Source organism: Nilaparvata lugens, chromosome 12 (assembly GCF_014356525.2).
Source record: "Nilaparvata lugens isolate BPH chromosome 12, ASM1435652v1, whole genome shotgun sequence".
NCBI lineage: Eukaryota > Metazoa > Arthropoda > Insecta > Hemiptera > Delphacidae > Nilaparvata > Nilaparvata lugens.
The window spans coordinates 21,863,505-21,891,338 of record NC_052515.1 but is presented as its reverse complement, the minus strand read 5'-3'; the positions used below and the strand labels follow the sequence as shown (position 1 = coordinate 21,891,338).

General features: G+C 32.7%; 1 protein-coding gene across 2 annotated transcripts; it reads right to left on the bottom strand.

The window, feature by feature from the left end:
• Positions 1-619: 619 nt before the first annotated feature.
• LOC111057195 (D-aminoacyl-tRNA deacylase-like) lies at positions 620-27,834 on the bottom strand. Of its 2 annotated transcripts, XM_039439141.1 has the most exons (7): positions 13,280-13,423; positions 10,500-10,744; positions 7,759-7,883; positions 7,336-7,448; positions 5,077-5,245; positions 3,541-3,695; positions 620-2,099 (listed from the first exon to the last, which is right to left on the bottom strand). In XM_039439141.1, the coding sequence occupies exons 2-7, from the start codon at positions 10,713-10,715 to the stop codon at positions 1,816-1,818; spliced, it is 1,062 nt and encodes a 353-aa protein (XP_039295075.1). In that variant the 5' UTR covers positions 10,716-10,744; positions 13,280-13,423; the 3' UTR covers positions 620-1,815. The 2 variants fall into 2 exon arrangements, with proteins under 2 accessions (XP_039295075.1, XP_039295076.1); XM_039439142.1 differs by lacking the exons at positions 620-2,099; positions 3,541-3,695; positions 5,077-5,245; ... (1 more) ...; positions 7,759-7,883; positions 13,280-13,423 and adding exons at positions 22,337-22,438; positions 22,962-23,203; positions 26,902-26,992; positions 27,599-27,834 and having other exon boundaries at positions 10,602-10,744.

Below are 27,834 nucleotides of genomic sequence, written 5' to 3'. Positions count from 1 at the left end.
AGTTCCCTAATTTTTATGTATGTATTTTAGTTAAGTGCAGTAGCATATATTTATTTTTTGTATTTTGTTTTTGGCAAATAAATTCATTCATTCATCAGGACAGTCTGACATTAACAGACAGACAAGCCTACTCGTTTTGCATGTGCGGTTATTTCATGAAATAAAAAAAAAATCATGCAATAATGTTTCATATAGACCAACTTCCTATCAGACTTGAATTTGAAATGGCGGATCGAAAATTATTGTTTTCGGTACCCACTTTACCAAATTAACAAAAACACTGTTTTTAGTAGCCTCTACCACCAATAATTTGACAAGAATCTTGATGTGCTTTTAACGATCTTAACAGTTCCGTACTTTTCATTTAATCTATATAAGTTTTTATGAGCGTAGTTTTTCTTTGCAATCTGAAGATACCCCATTAATAAGGTCGGGAAGTCAATTTGGCATTGTTTTGTTGAAAAATGGTCTTTTTTGAATGATTTTTCAACTAGTTTTTATATTTAAGATACTATATTAACGTTTTTTCTCAAATGACTAATTTCTAAAAAATAAGTAGGCCTATTATTACAGGTAATAGTTGTTCCATAATGTATTGGCGAATCAAATAGGCAATAAGTTTTTATTGAAATATTTTATTAAAATCTCACAATAAAACATAATACTTTAGAATATCTATTGAGGATACAGTCAACCATACAAATATAATTTTTTACAGAAATATATTTTCAACTATTATAATACATACACATCAGTCATCTACGCTACACGTTATCACAACCAGTCTGATGATAAAATTAGTTCAAAATCAAGCTCTTACAAACCGTTCTTGAATAAAATTAAAGAATTCGAAGAAATATTTGAAAAAAGATAAGTTTTATAAGTTAATTCTGAAGAAAAATGGTGGAACGAAGCAGTATACAACTAGATAGTCATTATCTTCAACTTCATCTTTTTTTCTACAAACTCAGTGTGATTGAATTGAGATAAGACCATGATATTGAGATTATTTTGTAATTTGAAGAGAGCAAATACTGTTGCTGTACCGGTACAAAGAATTTCAATCAAGGCTCAATTTTATTTTACCATTATTTTTATTTTGTTCCCCCAGTTTTTCTCATTTCCTCATCGGTACTTTCATCCTCAGCATAATTATACAATAATTGTTATGACAGCAATGGAAATTAGAGATTGGAGGAGGAAGGCAGGAGACCGGGATGTTCGGAGGCAGATTGTGGAGGTGGCCAAAGCCCACATCGGGCTGTTTCGCCAGGATAAGTAAGTCAGTGAGTATATTAATATTTTTTGCACCTCTACTTTCTCTTCATTCTACAAACTACTTTTTCCTCCTCCTCCTCCTCATCTACCTTCAATCTTCCTCTCAAATATATTTTCTTCCTCTTCACTCTCCATCACGTTATTTACACTCCTTGTGCATCCTTCATCACATTCACTTTTCCTCCTCCTCCTCATCTACCTTCAATCTTCCTCTCAAATATATTTTCTTCCTCTTAACTCTCCATCACGTTATTTACACTCCTTGTGCCTCCTTCATCATATTCACTTTTCCTCTTCATTCTCATCTCTCCTTTTTCCTCCTCCTCCTTTTTCTCTCTCCCTCTCCTCCCTTTTTTCTTCTTTCTTCTCCTCCTACTCATCCTCCATCTCTATCGCTCCTCACCATTCTTCTCTTCTATCTCCATCACTCACTCTTATACACCCTTCCTTCTCCAACTCTCCACTCGGCTCTACATTATTACCTCTTCTACTCCCAACACTTCCTTGTACCACTCTCCACCCTGCCTCTTGGTGCTCCTACTTGCCATCAGCAACTTTGGCCAGAAACTCAGCCATGAGCCGGTTGACAGTGACGGGGTCATCCTGCTGTACAAAGTGCGACGCATCTTTGACCAGTTCGGTGTCCAGATTGGGCGTGAGGCGTTTGGTCTTCTCGACAATTTCTGTGCTGATTGCGAAGTCGTCTTCGCCGAAAATCATGAGGCCTCGGGGCGCCGATCCGTCCAGCGGCAGTCGCTTCAACAGCCGCGTCTGCGGCAGGATGTTGGCGCGGTAGTAGTTGATTGGCGCTGTCGGGGCTCCTGCAAATAGTTTAATTAAAAATGCATAAATTGACAATTTATAATTACAAATATTCACAATCTTCGACTCAACCAACTTAGGGAGGCTCCACATGTGAGAGCTCTACCTCCAGACCACAAGATTAAAAAATTATTTATTAGGCGGAGTTAGGGCTTTTAACTTCTGTTCAACACTCAACCTTGAAATGAATGAAAAAAATCTTAGCCTTAGACGTCTTGTCCAATGAAAAGGTGACATCATACAGATCGAGCTGTCACATGTGGCCAGCCATGACAGGCCATTACAGAAATACTTGTAATGAATAAACCCAAGCTAAAAGATCACGAGCCACTACTGCTGTGAATGATTATACCTAATTCACAGTATACCTAAAGAGTATCAACAATATTAAAATATTTCATACATGCGGTCTTCATGAGAACGAAGATCCAAAATTAATTTGATTATTTCTATGTTAGCCTAGCACACAAAGGTCTAATTCACATGTCAGAGCTCAGCCTTGAAGTGGATCTAAGGGTAGTTTGTTTTAGATGGGGTACTTGAGATTTCGTTAAAGAATGATATCGTGAATAACCTAAATGAATAGATGGATAGATGAATACGGTAGTTTGATATAATATTCATTGATGATTAATTGAAGATATAATTGAATAATAATAATATCGAGTGACCTGGCTGGCTCAGGTCTGGTGTCAGAGTTTTCAGGTTGCAACTGATCAATTTCAGGGCCTCTGACATGACCTAACGACTGCTTTTTAGGCAGCCGGGACCGACGGCTTAACGTGTCCATCCGAAACACGGGAGTGGCCCGAGATAAATAATTGAATGAATAAGAAGATGAACATTTCTACTCACATAAAAAATAATAGCTGTATTATAAATATTTTCAAATAAGTATGAAGTTCTACACTAGGATGAGTTTTATTGTTGAATGTATTGGGTAACTTGCACATCCCGAAGAGTGTGTTTTCAATTTATTCTGAAGTTTTCCTTTTTACTTGAATAAAGGTCTGAAAACAATTCCCATAAGTCAATAACCAGGTGCCATTTAAAATTATTTAATATGTGAAAGTGCAATAATATATTATTCTACAGTAGAAGTGACTTCTAAGGCTACTGATACATTCATAGTGAAATCCAAAACTATACATCATGAAGTGTCTATATATTGAAGATGGGGCACAGTGCCTTATTACCATTCCCAATTTGAAAAAAGGGTTTACTTAGGTACTTTAAGGTGAATTGTTTCTTGAATCAACAGAGTGAACATACACTGTTATTTTCACCATGTTGACATTACCGTATAAATGTGGCCGTGAAACATTGATTTTTGTAGTCTCAATAGTATAGCTGATATCAGAATAGAGATCGTAAAATATTCTCATTACCGTATTTTTAATTTTAATTATTTAGTGAATTAAGAAGGCTACTTAGCGGTACCTGGTTTCCCATAAACAAATCGATAGGCCTCCTTATCCTCCTCAGTGAAAGCGGATGGGTCTCTCTTGGTTCGCCAGATATGATTCAAGTATTTGCAGTCTTGCATTTGAAGGAAATATTCAGGAAGGTAAGGTAATTGAAAGAAGAAAATATACCTGGAATGAATGAAAACATTGTTAATATTCATAATGATCACAAAAATATTAGGTATTTTTCAGTTTATCGATAGATAACAATGTATTACCCTAATGTATTCCCGCGAGGAACTCATCCTCACCAACAAAAGCCATAAGAATTTACTTTTTAATGTATTAATAATAGTTTTGAAACTGTATTTGTTGCTCGTCACTTCCTATTTAATCCAAATTAATCAAACTTCGCAAGTAGAATGAAGGATATTAAAAATTCAGATGTGATATCGTTTGTGGATTGAATGATCAAAAGATTTTTAAAAACAAAACAAATTGGGAAGAATCAGAGAATGTTGAATGGGAAGTAGCGAAACAAAAGTAAAGATTTGGAAATTGGAGAGTGACAATGGTGTTATACCTTACAATCCAATCCGTTACCATATACAATCAAGTCAATAATGTAATCATCGATTTCAGTAAAATAAAATTTGATAATAACAAACCTTGAACACTATCTAGATATTCAGAAGTTCGAATATAATCCAATCAGATTATTCATTGGATAAGAAAAAAAGTAAATTATAGAACTTTTTCCACCTTAATCAATATCACAGAATACAGCATATAGAAGTTTTCTCTGTCAATATATAAAGGAAATAAAAAAATCAAATAATTTAAAGTTCGACACAAGTCTAATCACACAGCAGCACAGAATATTTTTCCAGCAAGAAAACACGGCAGATTAAACAAATGAGAAATTGTGAACTACCGTAGTTATCAGAAACTATCGAGAGAAACCTCAATATTGAATTACTGAATACAACTTTATACTTAACCACATCAATCAAATTATCCTACAAAATTAACTTCAACATTTCCAATCGATGAGCCTTTAGACTTTCTGTAAAGAACTAGAATTCTTCAAAACAATGGAAGAATACATAAAGGTGAAATGTTTTTATAAAAAATCATTTTGAAAATTGATAATGACATGATTGGCCGAAACTAGTCGTGTCTAAAAGAAAACAAAAAATGAGGATGCGGTACAAGTAATTCTATGTAATTAAATATTAGAAATAATTCCATAGTACGGTACCGGTACCCTACTCTATTTAAAAACCTTTTTTTATATAAAATGAAAAAGTTATTGTATTTCATATAAAAAACGTTTTTTTAAATAGAGGTACAGTACCTCTTTACTAACGTAACAAGATTACTTTTTAGTTCTAATGAAATACGTCATCAGCAAATGAAGGGATACAGATAAAATTGAACGGATTAATCAGAATGATGATGATTACAAAGGATTCTTCCAATCAATGAAAAATCAAAAGTTAAAAAAGTTGGAGAAGTTTGTGAGAAATTAGTAACAATTTCAAACGAACTGAATAGAAGTGAGATTTACCAAGACATGCGCAGTTGTTTGAAACTGGACATGAGTTGTTTCCTGAAGGCAACGGGGTGAGGAGCATTCATCATGATGTAGGAGTGCACCATCCCAGGGTAATTCATCACAAAATACCAGGCAATCACGCCACCCCAGTCGTGGGCGACTAGAATCACTTTCTCTTTCCCTGAAATTCAAGACGAAAACTATTCAATCATTCGTCAAAATTATGAATGTTCAATTTACAGCCTTAAGGCTGGAAGGAAATTTGATGATGGCTGAAATTCTGACAAGAAAATTTCAGACCAGTAATCAGGATCGAGGTGTCAGGTTTGATAAAAATTTATTTTAGTACATGAATATAAATTAAAGTTTACTGTATAATTCACTCTAAACAAAATATTGTCAAAGATTGTGAAGCTTGTGAAGCTTAAAACACTGAAATAAAAAACATTGATATAGGCCTATTGGTGTGTAACCTTTTATGGTATTGTTATTCATTGTTTCAATAAATAAGTCGTTTTGACTACACAGTAATATCAAGTCAAAAAATTGAAATCAAGTCGAGTACTCAAATGGAGGAACTTTTACAATTTAAAGTATCTTTATTCAATAGATTATTATGATTGACCGGACGCAGTGTGGTCTATGTTTTAACTCGGATTTTTTATCGTCTGACTGTATGTATGTAACGCATTTACGGTCAAACGCTCTGATAGAATTCTATGAGATTTAGCAGGAGTATTCCTTTTTTAACTGCTCGTCGATGTATGCACAAGGTTTTTTTGAAATTTTGCATTTCAAGGATAGTATGAAAGGAAAAGGAATTTCCTCCATACTCTGATATAACTGTATATCATCTACTCTGAAGATAGGATTAATCACACTATAAAATTATTCATAATCAATCAGCTGACAAGTGGATTATTCATTGCATGCATTCATCCTAGTTCTCTGATTATATTTGACAAAGCAATCTAATTTTGTTGGAATTCAGAAAGTAGTGTTTGATGATGTTATTACACAGATGTTTGGAGAAGCCGGTGAACAGGTGACACCAGATAATTGTGGATGAGAAACTGCGTGAGGTCTACTGTTCACAGAACGACTAATTTTATTCAATAAATTAAAATGAAACTAGATGTGTCTAAAAGAGAGCAAAAAATGTACTATACATGGTAATTTCATTCAATTAAAAATTAGAATTGAGTAAATCAAATTATTGCTCATTCATTACTGTTTCAAATAAATTACTTCCATTGGAACAACTCAAAGTCATGCTTAGAAAAAATCGCATGATCCAAAAATTCTGGCAAATTCACTAGCATGAATATCAAATAGATAACAGTTCCGGGTTCATTACTCTACTCTAATTATTATCTGCTTATCATTTTTGACAATGTTATCTCGAGTTTGTGGATTTCACAACTCGCTAAATACGCCGTAAAAGTTGTAGTAATTTTGAGATGTTTGTATGCATTGGGATTGGTGTCAATGATAAAAATGTGGGTGTTTTGAGAACTTATCTTTGAAGATTCCTATATTATTTCTAGAAAAATTTCAACAAGAAAGTTCATGAGAAATCACTTGAAGAAATAAATGAGATGGGGTCAGAACAATTCAATTTTGCATCTATCACATAAAAGTGAATGAATCGGTTGAATGAATAATTTAATAGATTACCGTAAGTTACTTGCAACACAAATGGATCACACAATAGTAATAATATTATGGGTACCGGTATGTCCATTTTTGTAAATCTGTACCGTAAGTATATAAGTATTGTAGTATTATAGTACTATTAAATTTATTTTTCACCACTCAAATACCATAATTTCTATTCCTTATATTTATAATTATTATTAGTTTACATACAAACTATCTCACTGCTGTCAAAGTTAGAATTGAACAAATATCTAAAATGAAATCTAAACTGTGAATGAGAATTAGACTGTTCCCAATTTGTCATAGTATTATGATATTATAAGGGAGAGAAACCACGAAGAGACTACCTACATAATCATCAGAACATCCCAGTTCTACACTTCATTGACAACTCTAATACAGTGAGGAGAATGAAAAGGAAGAATCTCGTTCAGATCTGATTAATTTAAGCTAGAATTGAACTTTTTACTAACCGAATTGTTATTACATTGCAGTCAAATTACAAGAAAAAAATGAGGGAGTGAATATAACATGAGAAGAGTTTTTTGTGGTTGTTTTTTCTAGTTTCCTACTGAAATAATTTCTTGAATGAACAGATAAAATAGTACAAACCTAGAGCCTCAACCAAGTTCTTGAGATCTTCAAGGAGGTATTTCATTCGGTAATACTTGATTCCAGTGGGCTTTTCAGAATCAGCATACCCTCTCATGTCCACTGCAACCACCCTACAAAATATCAATTATTCCAGTAGAATGGATATAATAATACATTCTGAAACGTTTACTATGAACACTTGCAAACATTTTCTATATTTTTCAAATTAACAACTCAAAGTTGTTTCAATCAATAAGAGTACTTTGTAGTTTACTAAATTTTGAGAAAAATAAAAACTTACCATTTGTTTATTATTTGATGATAGTTTCTAGTTGCAAAGTAGTTTCTGGAACAAAACTTGTTTAACAATAAATGCAAAGGAAAAATACAAAATAACCTTATAGCTGAAGAAAAGTGGGAGTAATAATAATGATAACTCACCAATAATCTTTTGAGAATTCCCTTATTTGATGTCTCCATGAGTACCAAAATTCTGGGAACCCATGGACTAGCAGCATCAATGGTTTTGTCTTGTCACCTTTCTCAACATAATGCAGCTTCACGTTCTGAAAAATATAAAACAATAAAGTGAATTCTCAAATAAGTCACATTGGTTAGATTTCCTCACCTCTAGCAGCCCACCTCATTCATTCCTTCCTTCCTATGTCCTATGTACGGTAGTGATTTATTAATTTCAGAAATTCCATCATTGGTTGATTGTGGAACATTGTTGTTTTCATAAGGAATGCAAACAGTTTGAAGTGACTTACTATAGCACTGCGCTGATTATTGATAAGATAAAATCAGTTAAAACCCAGAAAAAATTTTGCGGAAATTCTATCCTTGGACGAACAGTGCCGATGATAACGAGTTACATCTTTTTTACAAATAAAAGATAATCTTGGTTCTTTGCGGCCCAATTAAAATAATATTAGACCAGGTTATATACTGTTTTCAAATCTGAAGGTTACTTTGAGGAACCGGTTCTATTTCAGAATTGAACTGAGACGACAGGACGACACTTTATAGTAACTTTGCAGAGTAAAATATTAGCCATTCTCTCTACAGAAATCTTTCTCTATAGTTATATTTTCTGTCTCTTTGCTTTTAAATTTTCCTGTCTCACTATTTCCATGTTTTCATATTTTTATTTTACTCAATCATATTCTCTCAAAACAATAGTATTTTTATAATAATTGTTTCTTTGTTCTACTGCCCCAATCAATATCTATTAGTATTCTCTCAATTTTTTCCAATTCTTCTCTAAAATTTGTCTCAATAGTTCAATGTCTCTCTTTCTTTGATTTTCGTTTCTCTCCAATAGTCTATCTATCTCTAATAGGCTATGTATCTTTCTATCTGTACCGTAATATCTTTGACATTTTGGTCTTAATTATTCAGACTTAGATATGATATTTCTGTTGACTAACAATTATCAATTTCTCACTATTTTAAAAATTTTTTCCGCACACTAAAAAAACTTGAAGTGTTTTATAGCACTATATATAACTTATAGCTGACATTGATGTAACATAACTATATTCTGTTGTTGGCATGTGAACATCTCTAAATTTCCTTTTTTATTGTATGTATTTTTCTTTTTTATTGTATATTCTTCTCTCTCTCATTTTTGTCTCACTCAATATCTGCTATCCCTCTCTTGATATAATTAAAAACATATCGCTGCTTTGTATTGATACATTTTGAGCAATCGGTCTTCGGAGACCTATTACGCACAAAAATAAATGAATCATTTATTCCATCTCCATTTTTCCATCTCTCTTACAATCTCTGACAAGCATTGTTAGACATGAATCTGTTCTCTCATTCTCTCTTTTTCCTTCTCACTTCACATCTTTTTAAGTCTAAATCTTCATCACTCTATGTACTTTTGTCTCAATGTTTCTATCTCCCTTGCACACAAACACACGAAATAATGATGTTTCAAGGTTGGTCACACAGAGTTGCACATTTGCATTGAACTTGCGCTTACCAAGTGCCTGAATGTTTATTAATAGCAAGCTGTTGACCCCGACTCTAGTTTTATGTGTCTGGCTGAATGAATGGGATTTTATTACGACGTGAAATTTTTACTACATGCAACATGATTTCACCACTGCCAAAGTGTATTTCCAATTCAAGAGTTTGATTGCTTTAAATGTATTAGTGTTAATATTCACAGATATTCTTCCTCATTATAATAAGGTACCTATATTCAATGAAGTGTTATTTATTTATAATAACATTTTCATCCTATTTCAGATTAATGAATATTTTTGCCGAAAATCATGAAATTTTTCCCGAGAAACGTGTCATTTTTTTCGAAAAACGTGACATATTTCCCGTAAAACTTAGTTTCTCATTTTCGTGTAGTCTAAACTGGTAATAGTAAATTATAGGTGACATAATATATTTATTCATCTTGAAAAATACAATTATTGTAAAACTACATAATGCTTTTTTTGACATACTTCAAGACTTTCATTTTATTTTTTTACTTTTCAAATTATCAGTATATAACAAAATCTATTAGAATACTAGTATAGACCTAATAATTATACTAATAATAAATTATATTACTCATTTTTATTAATGAGTTATATTACTCATGCATATTATGATATTGTCCACTAATCCATCTATTCATTTGTAAAGTTTGATGATTGAATAAGACAGCTTTAGTGATAATGAGAAAGATTGAAGATAGTCACTTTTATAAACTATGGAAGCAACATGTATATTATTAATCTGAATGTGCTCATAGAATAGCACAAATTTGATTGCTTATTTACGTAAATAATGATCCAGAATGGCACACCATTTTAGAAAAATATAGATCCATTTAGAAAAATATAAAATGGTAAAATATAGACTACTGTGTCAATATTTTGATATCCAGTGGTTTTGAACGATAAATTTATATTGTTCTGTATTTTTGAACTGAAATCGTTTAGGTGGAGTTAGAGTAGGCTAAGTAGCATAATCTACAAGTTCAGAATGGTTATTAGTTGTTGTTGTTTACAAAAATGAATGTGCCTTGAGAGATACCGTAAACTGATTACAGAGATAAAATTGAATTTTCAGGAATATGAGTTGTTCGATTTAATCTACCTCTCATTGGTATGAGGAATAATTTTAGAGATTGAATAATCTAGAATAAAAATTTGATAATTCAGTGTTACCTTGAGTTGTACATAGCAGTGATTTCCCAATTTAGGGTCGTTGAGACAATCGGGGGGCAGTTCACGTTTCTTCTTGGGGGCGGCAGAATTCGAGCCACCCCGCCTCCACTGCACGAAGGCGGTACGCAGCAAAACCAATACACCGAGAATAGCGGCTACAGTGTAAATAACACTGTAGAGGAAAATACGCTGCGCAATTTTAGCGTAGTCTGCCATGGCGCTAGTATACGGTTCTTATACGCCCCCTGTAATCCAATATGATACGCTATTATGATCATATATATTGACTAGCTCATTTCACAGTGATCAACTTTAAATACAGAGTGAGTCATATGTATGGGAACCCTTCAATAAATTGGAGACCGTTGTAGATATAATACTGTAACTTTCAGGATAAGTTATTGGTCAAATAACTTGGTCTTGGTTTAAGTGCAGTAGCATATACTTATATTTATTTTTTGTATTTTGTTTGTAAAAAAAATACTCTACCTTTTGACGTACAACTGAATTTCAACCCCTCATAAGGGGGTAACATAGGGTTTGTAACTCAAATATTTTTAATGTAAACACCCATTGTGTGGTACATAATTTCAAAGTCTTTTCAAAACAAGAAAGATGGCATCGATGGAATTTTTCTATGGTACTTTTATTCAAAATGGCGGCTGATTGAACTCTATCAATTATTTCTTAAAAAACTAAAACTTCAATCAGCCGCCATTTTGGAAAAAAGTATCATAGAACATTTTTATTGATGTCATGTTTCTTGTTTTAGAAAGGCCTTTAAAATGATGTACCACACAATGGGTGTTTACATTTAAAATATTCGAGTTACAACCCCTAAGTCACCCCGTTATGAGGGGAAATAATTCAGTTGTACGTCAAAAGGTAGAGTATTTGACCAATAGCTTATCCTGAAAGTTACAGTATTTATGCCTACAATGGTCTCCAATTTATTGAAGGGTTCCCATACATATGACTCACTCTGTATATTATTCTTATTGATTATTTTATTTTTCTTTGATAGAATTTAAAAACACAATAATTAAATAAAATAAAAATTGTATAAAATTATTGATATTCATTCTTCTTTTTAGGGCAACTGATTATTAAAATACAATAAAAAATTATCAAAAGTACGGTACTCTTTATTTTTTAGCAACACCACTAGTTTCAACTCTTCAAGAACTATTTTAATACAGATTTTAGTAGTGTCGCTAACAACAATAAAGAGTAGGCTTCCTTTGAAAATTTTCTATTGTGTTTTATTTTTGATGTAACATGCTTATAATGGTATAACTTACGGTACGTGTAACAATTACCAATGATTCTAATTATAGGTACAGTATTTGTGGAATATCTTTAGTTAAAGTATGATAGAATATTATTTAGAACTTGATATTTGATTTCTAGTGTTAATTAGGGTATGAAGAAGGGTCCCATACAGGATTACCTTGGGGGCTTCATTTAGACTTTGATATACAATATACTGTGCATGCAAATGAAGCTACACCAGTTTCGTTTTTTTTAAATATTTTGTAAAATTTATGTTGATTGGTTGAATAAATTATTATTACTAATTACATAATTCAATATCAAATATAAATAACTGGTAGGCTATATCACCTGTAATTATTGTTCATAGATGAAATATTATCAGTAAGCCGACTGTGATGATATGAGATATTATTTTGATGTCATCACTTTCAATTAAAATATGTTATTGAATGTATCAAGCTTGAAAATATTCTAGTGATTATTGTTAATTCAAGAAATATATTTATAATATGATGTTTTGCAACAAATATTACGGTACTTCAATGAAATATTATATTATTAAGTGCGTCCTATTTTCAACACGTAATGATGTTTAATTTTTATGGAATGTGTTTCAGATCGATCTTCATTCTAATTTCAACACTGAGTATAAAATTTTACATAATTTTATATATTATATTACATTTACAATATAATCTATCACAGACTATTAGACAAGGCCTGAACTCACACTTTGGCATTATTTGTTGGTCATTAAAATATATTACCTATTTATTTCTATTAATATTCTAATCTATCGACTGAATTCTCTTCTTTTGAAACGTTGAAGACTCTATCCTATACTACTATTATTATAAAGCATTATACATGTAGTATATCATTTCTTTCTATTAATATTCTATTCTATTGACTGAATTCTATTATTTCAAAAAGTTGGATACTCTACCCTATACTATCATTATAATAGATTGTTATTTCTTTCTATTAACTCACACTTTGGCGTTATTTGTTGGTCATTAAAATATATTATTTATTTCTATTAATATACTAATCTATCGACTGAATTCTATTCTTTTAAAACGTTGAAGACTCTACCCTATACTATCATTATAAATCATTATACATGTAGTAGACTATATTATTTCTTTCTATTAATATTCTATTCTATCGACTGAATTCTATTATTTTAAAAAGTTGAAGACTCTACCCAATATTATCATAATAAATCATTATAATATATTATTTCTGTCTATTAATATTCTATTCTATCGACTGAATTCTATTTTTTTAAAAAGTTGAAGACTCTACCCAATACTATCATTATAAATAATTATAATATATTATTTCTGTATATTAATATTCTATTCTATCTACTGAATTCTATATATTCTTTTAAAAAGTTGAAGACTCTACCCTACACTATCATTATAATATATTATATCTTTCCATCAATATTCTATTCTATCGACTGGATTCTATTCTATTAAAAAAGTTGAATACTCTACCTATACGCAGCGCTATTTTCACAAACAAGCACGCTATAAACAAACACGATTTATGCTATTATTGATGCACGTACCTACGGTACTAGATACCTACAGAGACAGAGGCGCTGCCAGACTGAGCGCATTCGGTAAACAGCAGATCTGTAATCCACTGAGTTTATTCGGTGGTAGGGGAAACAGATAACAGAGTAGGGAGTGAATTGAGATTCACTTTTAACTGTCAGCATTAGTTGAATAGGAGGCGATGATGTTATATTTACGAGAAATGATGACAGTATAAAGTGAAGAGTGATGAAGTGAGATTCACTTATAACTGTCAGCATTGGTTGAATGTTACTTATTAGGAATGTCATTGGTTGATTTATTATTAGCATTGGTTGAATGTTACTTATTAGGAATGTCATTTATTAGGAATGATGACAAGAGTTTGAAGAGAATCTGACTATTTGGCTATTTTGACTATTATCTGACTATATCTGCTGAGATCTACAAATAGTGAAATGAAGAGATGAGACTGCCGAAGTGGATAAAAGAAGTTTTAATTTTCCTTCAAACTCAAGCTGCGTTTACAAAAAAGTTATATTAACAAAATGTAAATAACTTAATTCTATTAGATTGAATATAGCTTATCATACACATGATGAACATTATGTGTTTGTCAAGTTCCGTTCAATCTAATAGAATCTATAAGGTAAGCTTTAGTATTGTATTTTAGTTTTCTATGCTCTATTGCAAAATACTTGCTGAATGTTTTTTATCTTTCGAATGTGATAACTTTGTGAAAAAAACATGATAACTTGCATTGTCTTGTAGGCTATTTTCCACCAATCACTGATTGAAAGATAAGACACTATAAACAAAATAGAGACACTATATTTTGTATTTTCCTTCTACTGGATAGTTTTGTTTCTTTTTTCAGCTGGAATGAATGTAGCCTACACTAGATAAAAAAATACTCGTATTTACACAAGACGAATAAGTTTTTGTTTCTTTATGAAATATCACTGAAAGCAGAGATATTCATAATGAAATATGAATATCCGCATAATTGTGGGAAGTATTTTTATAATGAAATACTAAGAACTTTTTAATAGAAAACTCGTTTCAAGTGTTCATCATGTTAAACCTGTTTTTTTATCTGGATGATCTTTGAAATACGCCCACGTGCAGCTAAGCCAATAAAAACAGGCTACTTTTGAAGTTTTTGGTACTGCAAAAATCTAGAGATGAAAACACTTTGAATAAAGAAAAAAGCAAAATGGGAAAATTCATGTATGCCTGGCTTATAGCATATTATTCATGTTGATTATAGGTGAGATGCAGCCTCTGTATCATATTATTGTATTAATATGATATATGTATCATGTATTGCATATATTGTATTAATATAAGTTTACATGAGAAGCCTTTATTGGAACTGTATCATAGCAATGAAGGATATAACTAGTATATACCAAGTAGACGTAAATGTCTCTTAAAATTATCCAAATTCATAGTATAACGGTAGTATTTTATGTGATAAAAATACTCCACTATACTACAATAGCATCACGATTTCTGTCTGAAAATCTTCAAAACATCAGTTTGGCTGTCACAAAACATTTCCAGCAAAACGATGGATGACAAGAAGATAAAGAAAAGACAAGAAAAATAAAACAAGAGAAAGAGAAAGATGAATGGAAAATAGGAAGGTTAAAGGGAGATGAAAAATTGTGATATAAAGTCTTTATAGTATCCGTAACATGTACAATCGTCCGTATCGAAAGGAAAATCGTTATGCGTTACAAATTGAGCTCAAAGCACTGGAGAAGAAGATAGCTGAATTTTGCGGTTAGAGGAAATATGGAGCAAGTCTAGAAGAAACGAGAGAAGATCTAAGAGAAATTGTTATAAAATTATTTGCGTAGAGAGGTTGCTCTGGAAAATGTACTGTAGTGAGAAAAAAAAATTATATTTTAGGAAAATGGGTTATAGAAATAAGAAAAGGATAGTAAAAATGTTTGCTATAAGAAAAATTGAATTGAAAAGGGCATGAATAATAGACTGGAATCAGCAACAAAAATGTGTTGCAATATAAGATTAATAAAAAACCGAGTGTCTCTTATTGTTGACTTTCCCATTGTGGTTCAAGTTGATCCTGGCTTATTCCAATTCTCTGAATATCGAGATATCAAACATTCTTGTACTTGTACTCTTGTTGTTATTACAAATAACTTTATTGACTTCTCAACTTGATTAGATTGTCTACTGATAGCAACGTTTGTTTGGCTGACTATTGTTACTGGTTGATTTATTGTCACTCTTTCATATTTCTATAAGTCAAGCCTCTCATTCTAGCAGGAATGCCGTTTAGGTGTACATTATAAGAACCGATTCACGATTTTTCCAAATGATAATAAACTGATGACATTGCAAAAAAGTGTGTTGGAAGATGACAACAAGTGAGTGATTTGAAGATAACCAAGCATATTCTCAACAGAAAGGGAACTATTAGTACCTTCGATACTTATATGTGGAGAGAAAGCTAAAATTCAATGTTTTTTAGCGCTTCACATTTTGTTGGATTGTCACGTTGTCTTTTTGATTAGGCTTATGAAAGGAGAAAGAAATAATGTGAAAGTGAGAAGGATATTTGGAAATGAGAAATGATGATAAGGAAGAAGGAAATGGTAACAAGTGATACATAATAAATTGATTCATTGATCGAACATGATTGATTGAAGTGTGATTGATTAATTGGGAATTGGGGCATGAGAAGGATACTATTTGAATGGATAAAAATTCACGTTTATAAGGAATAAAAAATGATAAAAAAGTCTATTGAGAAGAGGATTAATCATATGAAGAGTATAGAATGAGGAAGAGGAAGAGAAGATATAGTGATAAACATATATCTAATTATTCAAAACAATAATTGACTTGCACATTTTTGATGCAGAATCATTTCATAGGTCTCCCCAAATAAATTCGTTTTGTGATGATTGGGTTACTATGAGAAATAAAATATTGTTTAAATATATTTACTCAATTTTTATGTACAAACATTATAGAAATAAGAAAAGGATAGTAAAAATGTTTGCTATAAGAAAAATTGAATTGAAAAGGGCATGAATAATAGACTGGAATCAGCAACAAAAATGTGTTGCAATATAAGATTAATAAAAAACCGAGTGTCTCTTATTGTTGACTTTCCCATTGTGGTTCAAGTTGATCCTGGCTTATTCCAATTCTCTGAATATCGAGATATCAAACATTCTTGTACTTGTACTCTTGTTGTTATTACAAATAACTTTATTGACTTCTCAACTTGATTAGATTGTCTACTGATAGCAACGTTTGTTTGGCTGACTATTGTTACTGGTTGATTTATTGTCACTCTTTCATATTTCTATAAGTCAAGCCTCTCATTCTAGCAGGAATGCCGTTTAGGTGTACATTATAAGAACCGATTCACGATTTTTCCAAATGATAATAAACTGATGACATTGCAAAAAAGTGTGTTGGAAGATGACAACAAGTGAGTGATTTGAAGATAACCAAGCATATTCTCAACAGAAAGGAAACTATCAGTACCTTCGATACTACTTATATGTGGAGAGAAAGCTAAAATTCAATGTTTTTTAGCGCTTCACATTTTGTTGGATTGTCACGTTGTCTTTTTGATTAGGCTTCTGAAAGGAGAAAGAAATAATGTGAAAGTGAGAAGGATATTTGGAAATGAGAAATGATGATAAAGGAAGAAGGAAATGGTAACAAGTGATACATAATAAATTGATTCATTGATCGAACATGATTGATTGAAGTGTGATTGATTAATTGGGAATTGGGGCATGAAAAGGATACTATTTGAATGGATAAAAATTCACGTTTATAAGGAATAAAAAATGATAAAAAAGTCTATTGAGAAGAGGATTAATCATATGAAGAGTATAGAATGAGGAAGAGGAAGAGAAGATATAGTGATAAACATATATCTAATTATTCAAAACAATAATTGACTTGCACATTTTTGATGCAGAATCATTTCATAGGTCTCCCCAAATAAATTCGTTTTGTGATGATTGGGTTACTATGAGAAATAAAATATTGTTTAAATTTATTTACTCAATTTTTATGTACAAACATTATACAAAATGGATTTGAGCAATAATTGTTGAATGAAAACAACTGTGAATATAACAATTTAGTGGAGATTGATGGAATTCATGAATATTATTTATTCCAGTATAGGAATCAAGCTAATTGAAGTCAGTACATTAATATTAAAATATCTGGTGTGGCGCACTCACACAACTTTCCTTGCCGTTATGAAAATTGATCACCTGACGCTAGTGTTCACGCGCATCTCAAATCTAATTATAAACAAAGATCTGAGTCAGCTGGTGACAGGACAATAACGCTAGAGACATACGAGGTCTGCTATCTCTTCATAATGAATTATTTAATAGAATCAACAGTTGCCAACAGTTTGCAATTGAATAATCTTATTTTCTCGAATTTCGAGCCTATTTTCAATTTTAGGTGAAAATGTTACTGAACATTAATTGTAGAGATTCTCATGCTCAAACCTTGAAACGTATAGAAATTTAGGTACCTTAATTTTTTCGGAAAGCAATACTTTCCTTACCTATGGTAATAGGGCAAGGAAAGTAAAATTACATAACATTGAGACTACTGTTATGTTCATGGAGTTTTCCACTCGAAATTTTTTGTTTAAATTGTATCTGAAACCAGATAATGGGAATCTAAAATCAAACTTTGCATAGATGGGGCGGAGCTCCTGAAATTTTTACAGATATGGGACTTGTGGCAGTTGATAGAGCTTATCAATGACTATTTTAGGTATAAATTTAATCGAAATCGTTGGAGCCGTTTTCGAGAAAACCGTGAAAACCCCTGTTTTTCACAACATTTTTCTCCATTTTAGCCGCCATCTTGAATTGCATTTGATCTAAATTGTTCGTGTCGGATCCTTATATTGTAAGGACCTTAAGTTCCAAATTTCAAGTCATTCAGTTAATTGGGAGAGAGATACCGTGTACACAGACGCTCATACACACACATACAGACCAATACCGTGCCCAAAAACCACTTTTTTGGACTCAGGGGACCTTGAAACGTATTAACGTATAGAAATTTAGGTACCTTAATTTTTTCGGAAAGCAATACTTTCCTTACCTATGGTAATAGGGCAAGGAAAGTGAAATTACATAACATTGAGACTACTGTTATTATGTTCATGGAACCTACAAAATAATTATCTTGGTGAGATAAAAATGTCATGAAACCTACAAATTTTCTTGATGAGATAAATTTGGCAAGCCAGGTAGACGGGACAGTGAAATAAAAGAAGATAGAATAACTACTTATTTAATCTTGAATACCTAAAAAAGATTGTTAAAGGAAAAGACGTTGATAATTTTTCTTAGAAAAAATCTTAGTGTGTTTGCAATGGAGAAAATTAATATAATACATTGCGTAGGATGATTGCATTGTCATGAAATTTTCTAACAAATCAATAATTAGCAATTAATTCTACTTGCAATAGTAATATTATTGAAAACGTGCATTTTTTGCCAATGGGAATATGTTGTTTCCAGATTTTTACAATATTATGATTTTATATTATTATTATTTTTAATAATAATAAATATACGGTAGGCTACGCAATAATCATCAATCTCTTTCGTCATCATACTCTTTAACGCAAACATTCTGATAATTGAAAAATTAGAATATATTTACTTCCCTAATTTCTTTTAATTTAAACATTGATGATGCAGAATTAAAAAAAATCATTATCCCTTTCATGCTTTCACCAATCCATTTTTATTGTAAAATGAAGCATTGTATTTCTAATGTGCATACCTTATTCCATGAGAAAATCTCCAGCTGGAACGCTGTATTATGGAGCCGTGTATAAAGCTGAGCGTTAAAAATCGATTTATTCTTCATCTTTTTTTTACAGTTATTAGAGAGAGAGAGAGAGAGTGAGAGGCGTGTGATGCGAAAAGAAGAATGGAAAATGGGTGGAAAGAAGTGAAAGGATAGGAAGAGAAGATGAGTGGAGAGTCGAGAAAAAGGACAAAAAAATTGGAATCAGAAAACTTATCAAGGACTAGTAAGTAGTATGTGTGAACAAATCAAGTAAAGGAGTAAGGTAAGGTCTTGCAGGAACGGTGATAAGAGAGATGAACAATAATGATTATTTGAAGAGGAAGAGAGGAAATGACGAGAAAGAAGAAAAAAAGACAAGAAATGACGAGTAAGAACATGAATAATTATTTATTTATTGATACACAGAATACAAAATAATGATGGTACAGTAGGAAAAGTTGATGAATTATGAGGTAATTGAGAGAGAAGATAAGGAGGAGACGGAGGAGGAGGAGTAGAAGGAGGTAACGGAGTAGGAGGAGAAGAAAAATAATAAAAGTGAAGAGAGATTACTCTATGATGACAAGTGAAAATTTCTTCGCTCATTTCCTACAGGTTGTTGTCCTGTATTGAACTCTATATTCCATGGCTTTGGCAGCCATTCTCTACTATTGAGCTTTCTCCACTGTCATCAATCATTTTCCTAAGATTGCATTTCCTATTTTAGGTGGATGAGGATGGAATTTCATTATTAGAGTCGCTTTAAGCGAATCGAAGGTTTTAGTGACATAGACATTTACGGACATGTTTAAAAAATTCACCTACAACATCCTTTAAACATTATATAAATCACAGATAGCTGGTTAAATTCTAATCATGATTAATTTCACGAGAACCAATCAGAGAAGACCTTTTAAAAAAGACGGCTTCTCTGATTGGTTCTCGTGAAATTAATCAGGATTAAAATTTAACCAGTTTTTGAGCAATCGGCACTTACAGTACCAATCACCAGTCACAGTTATAAGTTTTATAAATCATATTTGGACCGTTCAGTTGCTACTGTATAAAATACTGGTATTCCTATTATATTATAACTGATGCAATTATATACTACTGTAAACAGTTGCTACTACATATACATATATCAAAAGTTATACCAGTCTTTATGGTTACATGATTGCTACTCGGCAGCATTCTATAATTTTATTATTATTCATTCAGATTTTGTTGTTATTATAGTAGGTAGTAGGTTTAAATTAAAAGGGCACAAATTAAAATCAAACGTGCCAAATTATAATAGGGATAAACTTGCTCAAATAAAAACTGAGTTGAAATAACACAAAAGTTTCATGTCAAAAATTCAATCAATAATCGATAATAAAATTATTAAATTTTGATTTTGAAACAAAATTGTATTCACAAAGTCTCTTGCTCTATTATTAGATGTTTGTGCGTAAACTTCCGCAGTCGATGACGACAAGCATTGTTGACATTCATATTGTCCAAATTTCAAGTGTGCTAAAACAACTGATCAAATAACTTTTAATTATTTGTGTTTATTATTCAAGAATAAAAATATTTCTAATAATATGGACATATTGCCATTTAGAAGTATAAAAAAGTATGAACTCAACCTTCCCCATTAAAACGTAATTGGACATAATCTTTTAGGTTATTTAGACAATCCACCCAATCTGAGATCCTCACCCTGTCGTGGTCGACGACAGCATTCACGCACAAACGAAAACCAAGCTTTAGCCGATATAACCACATTCTCCCATGACGGAAAACTGTGATCGTTATTATTGATTTTCACATAAATTTTACTTTTAAAAGTTTCTTCTTGATCTAAGAGTTCTCCTAACTAGATTATTTAGAGGCAGGTCTGCTCTAAACTCCAGAGCTTTATAGCAACACATTTCTACTACCAATTTATTCAAAGTTTATCTCTTCCATCTATCAAACCATGGAGAAATATAGATACATCTATTGATGTGCATCTTCTCCTAGCATGATGATATTCCTTACAAAATATAGTCTTGTCTTTCTGTGCTTGAATTGCGTCGTAATTTGATTATTATTGACATCCTGAGGGTTTCAAGTTCCATCAATGTTCATTGTTTAACAAATGTTAAATGTAGCATAAATTTGAAATTTAGAGCAGAAATATTCCAACTGAGAAGCCTTTCACCAAGGATAACGCATTCTTTTGCTAATACGGTCAGTTACAATTCCTGACTGCACTTGCGTGTATTCAATTTAACAACGTTGAATGAACTAAACACTTTAAACGCGATTAAATTCAATAAACACTCCATGTGCATGTAACCGGACCAGAAAGATATATTTTCGGATTTTGGCTGGCTTAAAAAGAGTTATTTATGTACTGTTACTGAATATTACAAGCTGTATTTATTGACCGAGCGAAGTGAGGATTCAAGTCGACGGTTTTGCATTTCTTTTTATGTTCATATTATTTATTTTCCACATTTACGGTGGAACGTGACATTAGATTTCCATAAAAATTTGTCAGGTTTGTTCCTCTTCGAATTTCGCGTCGACGCAAAATATACAAGGTTTTTTGAAATTTTGAATTTTAAGGATAATACAAAAGGAAAAGGAGTCTCCTTCAAACGCTAATATTACCGTAAAAATAAGAATATAGAATTATTCATCATAAATCAGCTGTCGAGTGGATTATTAATTGCATGCAATTAATATCTCAATGTAACTTGGTAAAAAATCAGCTGTCGTGTGGACTATTCATTGCATGCAATTGATAACTGAAAGTAACATAGTATTATTTTTTCCTCTCGACCTTTCTCTGCTTTCAACTCGGGCTAACCTGTTGCCAGTATGTCTTGGAGGAGATAAGCTTTTGATGTCAGCATTTCTTATGCACCAACCCCAATAGCCACTAGCTGTTTTCACACCGATATCTCGCCGACAAGATAAGCATGCAGGATTTACTCTGATAGATAGTTTAAGAGGAGGCTGTGGTTCATAACTGCGCGAGGTCTACTGTTCACAGAACTACTAGTATAATATTTATACAAAAATGTGTGGATGTTACAAATCAGCGAATATACTGTAAGTTACTTACAAGAAATTAGAGTGTTCTGTTATGATGAAATAGGGTAGTGGTATGAAAAAATAGTGTATCACATAACATTTATTTACTTTTTTCACTAGTGCTATCTTTCTTCTCTGGTGATTCCAAAATGATTGTAACTGGTCCATCGTTTTGTATTGAAACTTGCATGTATGCTCCAAATTGTCCCTCTGGAAAAAAGAGACACTGCTAATCAATTCAGTTTCTGATAAATGTAGTAATTTTGTTGCTATTTTATTTATATAAAAATCAAATGTTTGTAGACAATGTATAATATTAACAGATTAGGATCAATGACAATGACGAAATTTAATAATTGATAGTAAATTGTAAAAATTCGTCATCATTTACATCTTAATTTATGTAAAATCTACAACTTATCTACAAGTTTTTTCTGTGTAAATTAAGTTCAAATTATAAATGTTGTCTATTTGAATACATAAATGTTGAATACGTTGTTCTATTATATTTTATCTATGTTGTGTATTTGAATACATATTTTTCTTATCAACACCAGCTGAAATTAGTTTTGGAGTTTTTGAAAATACGTCGGTGATTGAATGTTGTGCTTAGGCCTATAACTTTGAGTAAAATGAATGTATAGCCTACACATTCTTTGCTACCTTTAACAACTCCATGTTCATAATAGTATTAAGTATAGCTTGCAATAAGTAACTTTGTATGTTTTCTTACCTTTAACTTTTTCTGGCTCATAACTCGTTCGCAAACGATCCATGAATTGTGAGAAGAGTGTTTTAGATGCTTCAGGTGCCATAGCCAGATGAAAATCGGGCTTGTTTCCTTTGAGTGTGTGGTAGAGTGTTATCTGACTGATGCACAGAACTTCCAGTCCACGATCCTTCACTCCTTTCGACCACCTCTTGCCACCTTCTGTCTCCTCGTCAAATAGTCGGACGTTGAGGATTTTGTTCACCCTGTCAAAAAACATAGAATGAAAGTTGTCATACATGACATTAAACCCCATTCAATTTTATTGAAATATTATTTTGTGACTTGGAAATCTGGTCGCAGATTTGTATATTAAATGTAATTGATAAAGCGAGAAGATCTCCAATGTGCAAAGATGAAACGTGTGTTTTATCACGTTTCGTGAAGGCAATATTATGATTTTTAGCTCCATGCTATACAAACAAGAGTGAGTCGACTTTTGGTCTGTGAATCAAGGCTGCATGTTTTTTCACATAAATAGATTTTGAATTTTTCTTTCGAGGCCCGTATTCTTTGGACCATTTGTGAAGTATAGTTGTTGAGTTAAGGCATTGGTTACCTGAAGGATTCTGTCTTGAGAATTCAATTATAGGCTGTCACAGTTCGGGCAGTTTAAACCTGCATAATTGTGCTTTCAGGATTTGAATCTTGTAGGGAAAGCTGGTGCTTTGATTCAATCAGCTAGCAGAAGTTTGTTTTTATATATTTACTAGCCGATATAAATACATATAAATGAATTTAAATCTTCAACTTGGAGCCAACCTAACAAAGTCAACTGAACTTAATGCCAACCTGACAAAATTATTAATTTAGTTACCAGTTAACAACTGTTTCGAAGAGGTACTCTCTCTAGATTATAGTTCTATATTAACATATAGTATGGACGTTTTTTTTCAATTATAATATTAAGATATTGGAATAAGAAGAATATACATGCTAAAAGATGAACTTTAAACCCTTAAAAATCACCCTTAGAGTTAAAATATTGCAAAAAGATTCCTTAGTGCGCCTCTGAAGGGCCAACTGAAAATACCTACCAAATTTGAACGTTTTTGGTCCGGTAGATTTTTAGTTCTGCGAGTGAGTGAGTGAGTGAGTGAGTCAGTCAGTGAGTGCCATTTCGCTTTTATATATATAGATTTATAAGTCGGGAGTGTTTTAACCGGACCTTTGAGAATCAGGCCAAGGGACAATTTTCATAGGTAAAGTAAGATAATAGTTCATTGTACATTTTTTTCTTTTCAGACCCATAATTCTAAATAATAATTTGTTTTTATTTTCAAAAACCTGAACGACCACAGATCAGCAAGCGAGTAGCCCTTTAATTATTATCTGATTATTATAATCAGAAATCTTGATTGTTGGTTATAGTTGTAATCTTTCCTTTATCTCAATTACATATACTTTCCGTTTCGCACCGTTTCATATTTGAATATTCATATTAAATAGATAATTTTTTGTTTATTAAAAACCGGAACGACCATTTCCTTTTCTTTTTCCCACAATCACATATTTGGTGAAGGCATTTAGCTTACATAGTTGTTGAAGGCGACTCATTTTGATTACAAAGTGGATAAGTAGATGGAAATGAAAAAAATATATACATTTAGAAAGTAATTATGTTATAAGATGTTGAACTATCAACGGGTGAAGTGAAACGTTAGGGTTTGATCACATTGGACGCGTACATAATGCAAGTAAACGTGTGGTTATGCATGACCATGGGCGCAGATAAGAAACAAAATCTAGAAAAAGCAATAGGAACACTCACACTAAACACGTGGACTTGCTGGTTGCGTTCAGTGTGAGTAGCTAAAGACATTTAAAAATTGGACAATTTAAAAATTCACCTTCTCGGGACATCTATGGATTTACTGTGGCATTCTTGAAATCAGTAGTTGATGAGATGGCACCTCATCTTTCCAATGTCTTTAGTCAATGTCTTAAACTGGGATACTTTCCGAATTGTTTGAAGTTGGGTAAAACTGTACCTATATACAAAAAGGGAGATGAGAAGGACAAGAATAACTTCCGACCAATTACTGTTACCCCCTTACTCGGAAAAGTCTTAGAGGTTGCCATGAAGGATCAGCTAATGGACCATCTTGAGAGGAATAGTTTGCTGTCTGATAGACAACATGGCTTTAGAAAGTCCAAGTTCACACAAACCGCCTTGCTAGCCCTGATCAATGAAATCATTGATGCATTTGAGAGTGGAGATTCTGTGGTAGTGAGACTGTGTGACCTGTCACGTGCTTTTGACTGTGTGTCTCATGAGCTTCTCCTTGGAAAGTTGAGTCTGTATGGTATAACGGACATTGTTGCTGACACTTTCAAGTCCTATCTTTCTGACAGAAGGCAGATAGTGAATGTTCGGGGTGCATCATCTGGCGAGCTGCATGTGCGGCATGGGGTACCGCAGGGCTCTGTCCTGGGGCCGGTCCTGTTCATCCTGCATATGAACGATTTGAGAGTCAGCGGAAGTGAGTTGCTGTTTGCGGACGACACAACCCTTGTTGGGAGAGGATCCTCGCCTGCAGCTGCCACCCTTGAGTTGGAGGAGGAGTCCTTCGCTGGTGCAGAACGCTGGTTTCAGGAGAACAAGCTGTTGCTCAACGTCGGCAAGACACAGAATATCATGTGCACTTTGAAAAACCATTTCAATCATTCATTGAATGAACCGGTGAAGCTTCTGGGATTTAACATCGATCCAAAGTTAACATGGAGTGCTCATGTGGATGCTGTATGCAGAAGATTGTCTCGTGTGATCTACCTGTTGAGAAGACTGAGGTGCTTGCTGATGGAGGAGCATTTGATTATGGCCTATTATTCACTGTTCCATAGCCACATTATCTATGGAATACTGCTGTGGGGACACTCTTCACACTGTGAGAGTATTCTTCTGCTGCAGAAGATGGCAGTTCGGATATTGTCATCCAGTGGTCATCTGGAGCACTGTAGGCCACTCTTCGCCAGACTCGGGATTCTCACAGTTTTTAGCCAGTTTATCTTTGCTTCCCTGGTTGGTATTTTATCTGACAGTGAATCTGAAGGGGTTGCAGAGTGCCTACTCACTTCGAAATGCTCTCGAAGTCAATGTTCCTCGATGTAGGCTAAGTAAGGCTCAAAACTGTTATCCAAATATCGCTATTAAAATGTTTAATATGCTACCTCCATCTGTGCGTCATTTGAGTGACAGTGTGTTTAAGAGGAGACTCAAGTCCTAGCTGCGTGCCAGACCATACTACTCCTTGAGTGAATTTTTTCAGGAGTCTATAGTTGACATTTAGCGGCCATCACCGTGTTTAGCCATCTATGCCATTATGTTTTATTTTTTGACGTGACAGTGTTGTCAAACACTTTTGTGTGAAATTGTATATTAACGTGATGGCCTACCCAGCTCATCTGGCTGGCTAATGGCCCTACAAATGAAGATTGAAGAAGACAAGTCACAACGTGTTTCAATGGCTTTTTCCATATTTTGTTAACCGGCTCATGCATGGATCTGACGTGCACTCACACGCATCCAATGTGATTCTACCCTAACTTACCTTATCTGAGCAACCTTATGAAAGTTACAATCAGTACCTATTTGTAGGTAATTGTATATTGTATACTCTGGTAATTTTATTGTACAAATTTAATATGTAAATGTTATTTTTGGCAATAAATACAATTCAATCATTTATGACTCAAACTGGGTTAACCACTAGATACTGGGTTAGCAGCTGGGCAAACCACCTCTTAGGGCCGTTGGCTCGGTTTAAACTGCGTCCAAAGTAAACGCGTTTAAAACATTGATAAAGCTCAATTTATTGACAGCTTGATATCGTGATGGGTAATGTTAGCAGAAAAGCATCTGCGATGCATAACTTGGACAATAGGATATTAATACTGTACTCACATATATTCAACCTGTTGAATGGTATCATCTCTTGATATGGATAGTAGAACGCATAGACCTTTTTGGATGGCAGAAATCACTTCTCCATTTACTAAAAAAATAATGAAAAAATATCATTTGTATAAGCTAGATATAAAAGCAAAAAAGTATTCAAATCTTTTGTAACATTACCTTTAAAATAGGTGGACAAACGCAGTAGATAAAATTAAGGTACGTTGGTAAAGAGTAAAGTGGATGGTTGAATCTACTTGTTATAGATTGATTTTAGCCAAGAAATCACCAAATACAAATATATCAGGTCCACCGGCTTATTTAGGGTGGCCTGAATATTCTTCTGTGGCTGGATCAGCCACAAAAATGTTCAAACTTATCATCAGGCTATTCTGTCCTAGGTCCATACACGATATCTTCTTCGTCATTCCTCGTTGTCCTGTGCACCTCATGTTAACAATTTGGTATGCAGAGCCATTAGAATTCTTTTGTTTATTATGAGAAGCATTTCTAAGTGCGGAAGTCCTGACTACTCTTTTCGTCAGCTTGGTAGAGTATTGTGCAATCGTATGAAACCCTATCAGACAATATTCTTACAGAATATAATGTGAATCGAATCTATTAATCATAACCAAAATACACGAATTATAAACAAATTTTGTTTATTAATTTAAAAAGGCAGCAAATTTTTAAACATTCAAGTTACCTGATACATTAGCACTGGTTACTCTCTGTATCACTGCTTTCATGTTGACTTTCGGTTCATAAACTATATATTTTCAAGGTTTGAACAAACAAAATGGTATAAATAAAAATGAGATAGCATAATAAAGTTAAAATAATGTATTAAAGCAGAAATGTCTTGAACACTGAAAATAGGTTAGAATGCACTTGCATGTTGACCGCAAACAGCTGGCTAAACACCGGCGATGCAGCAAATTA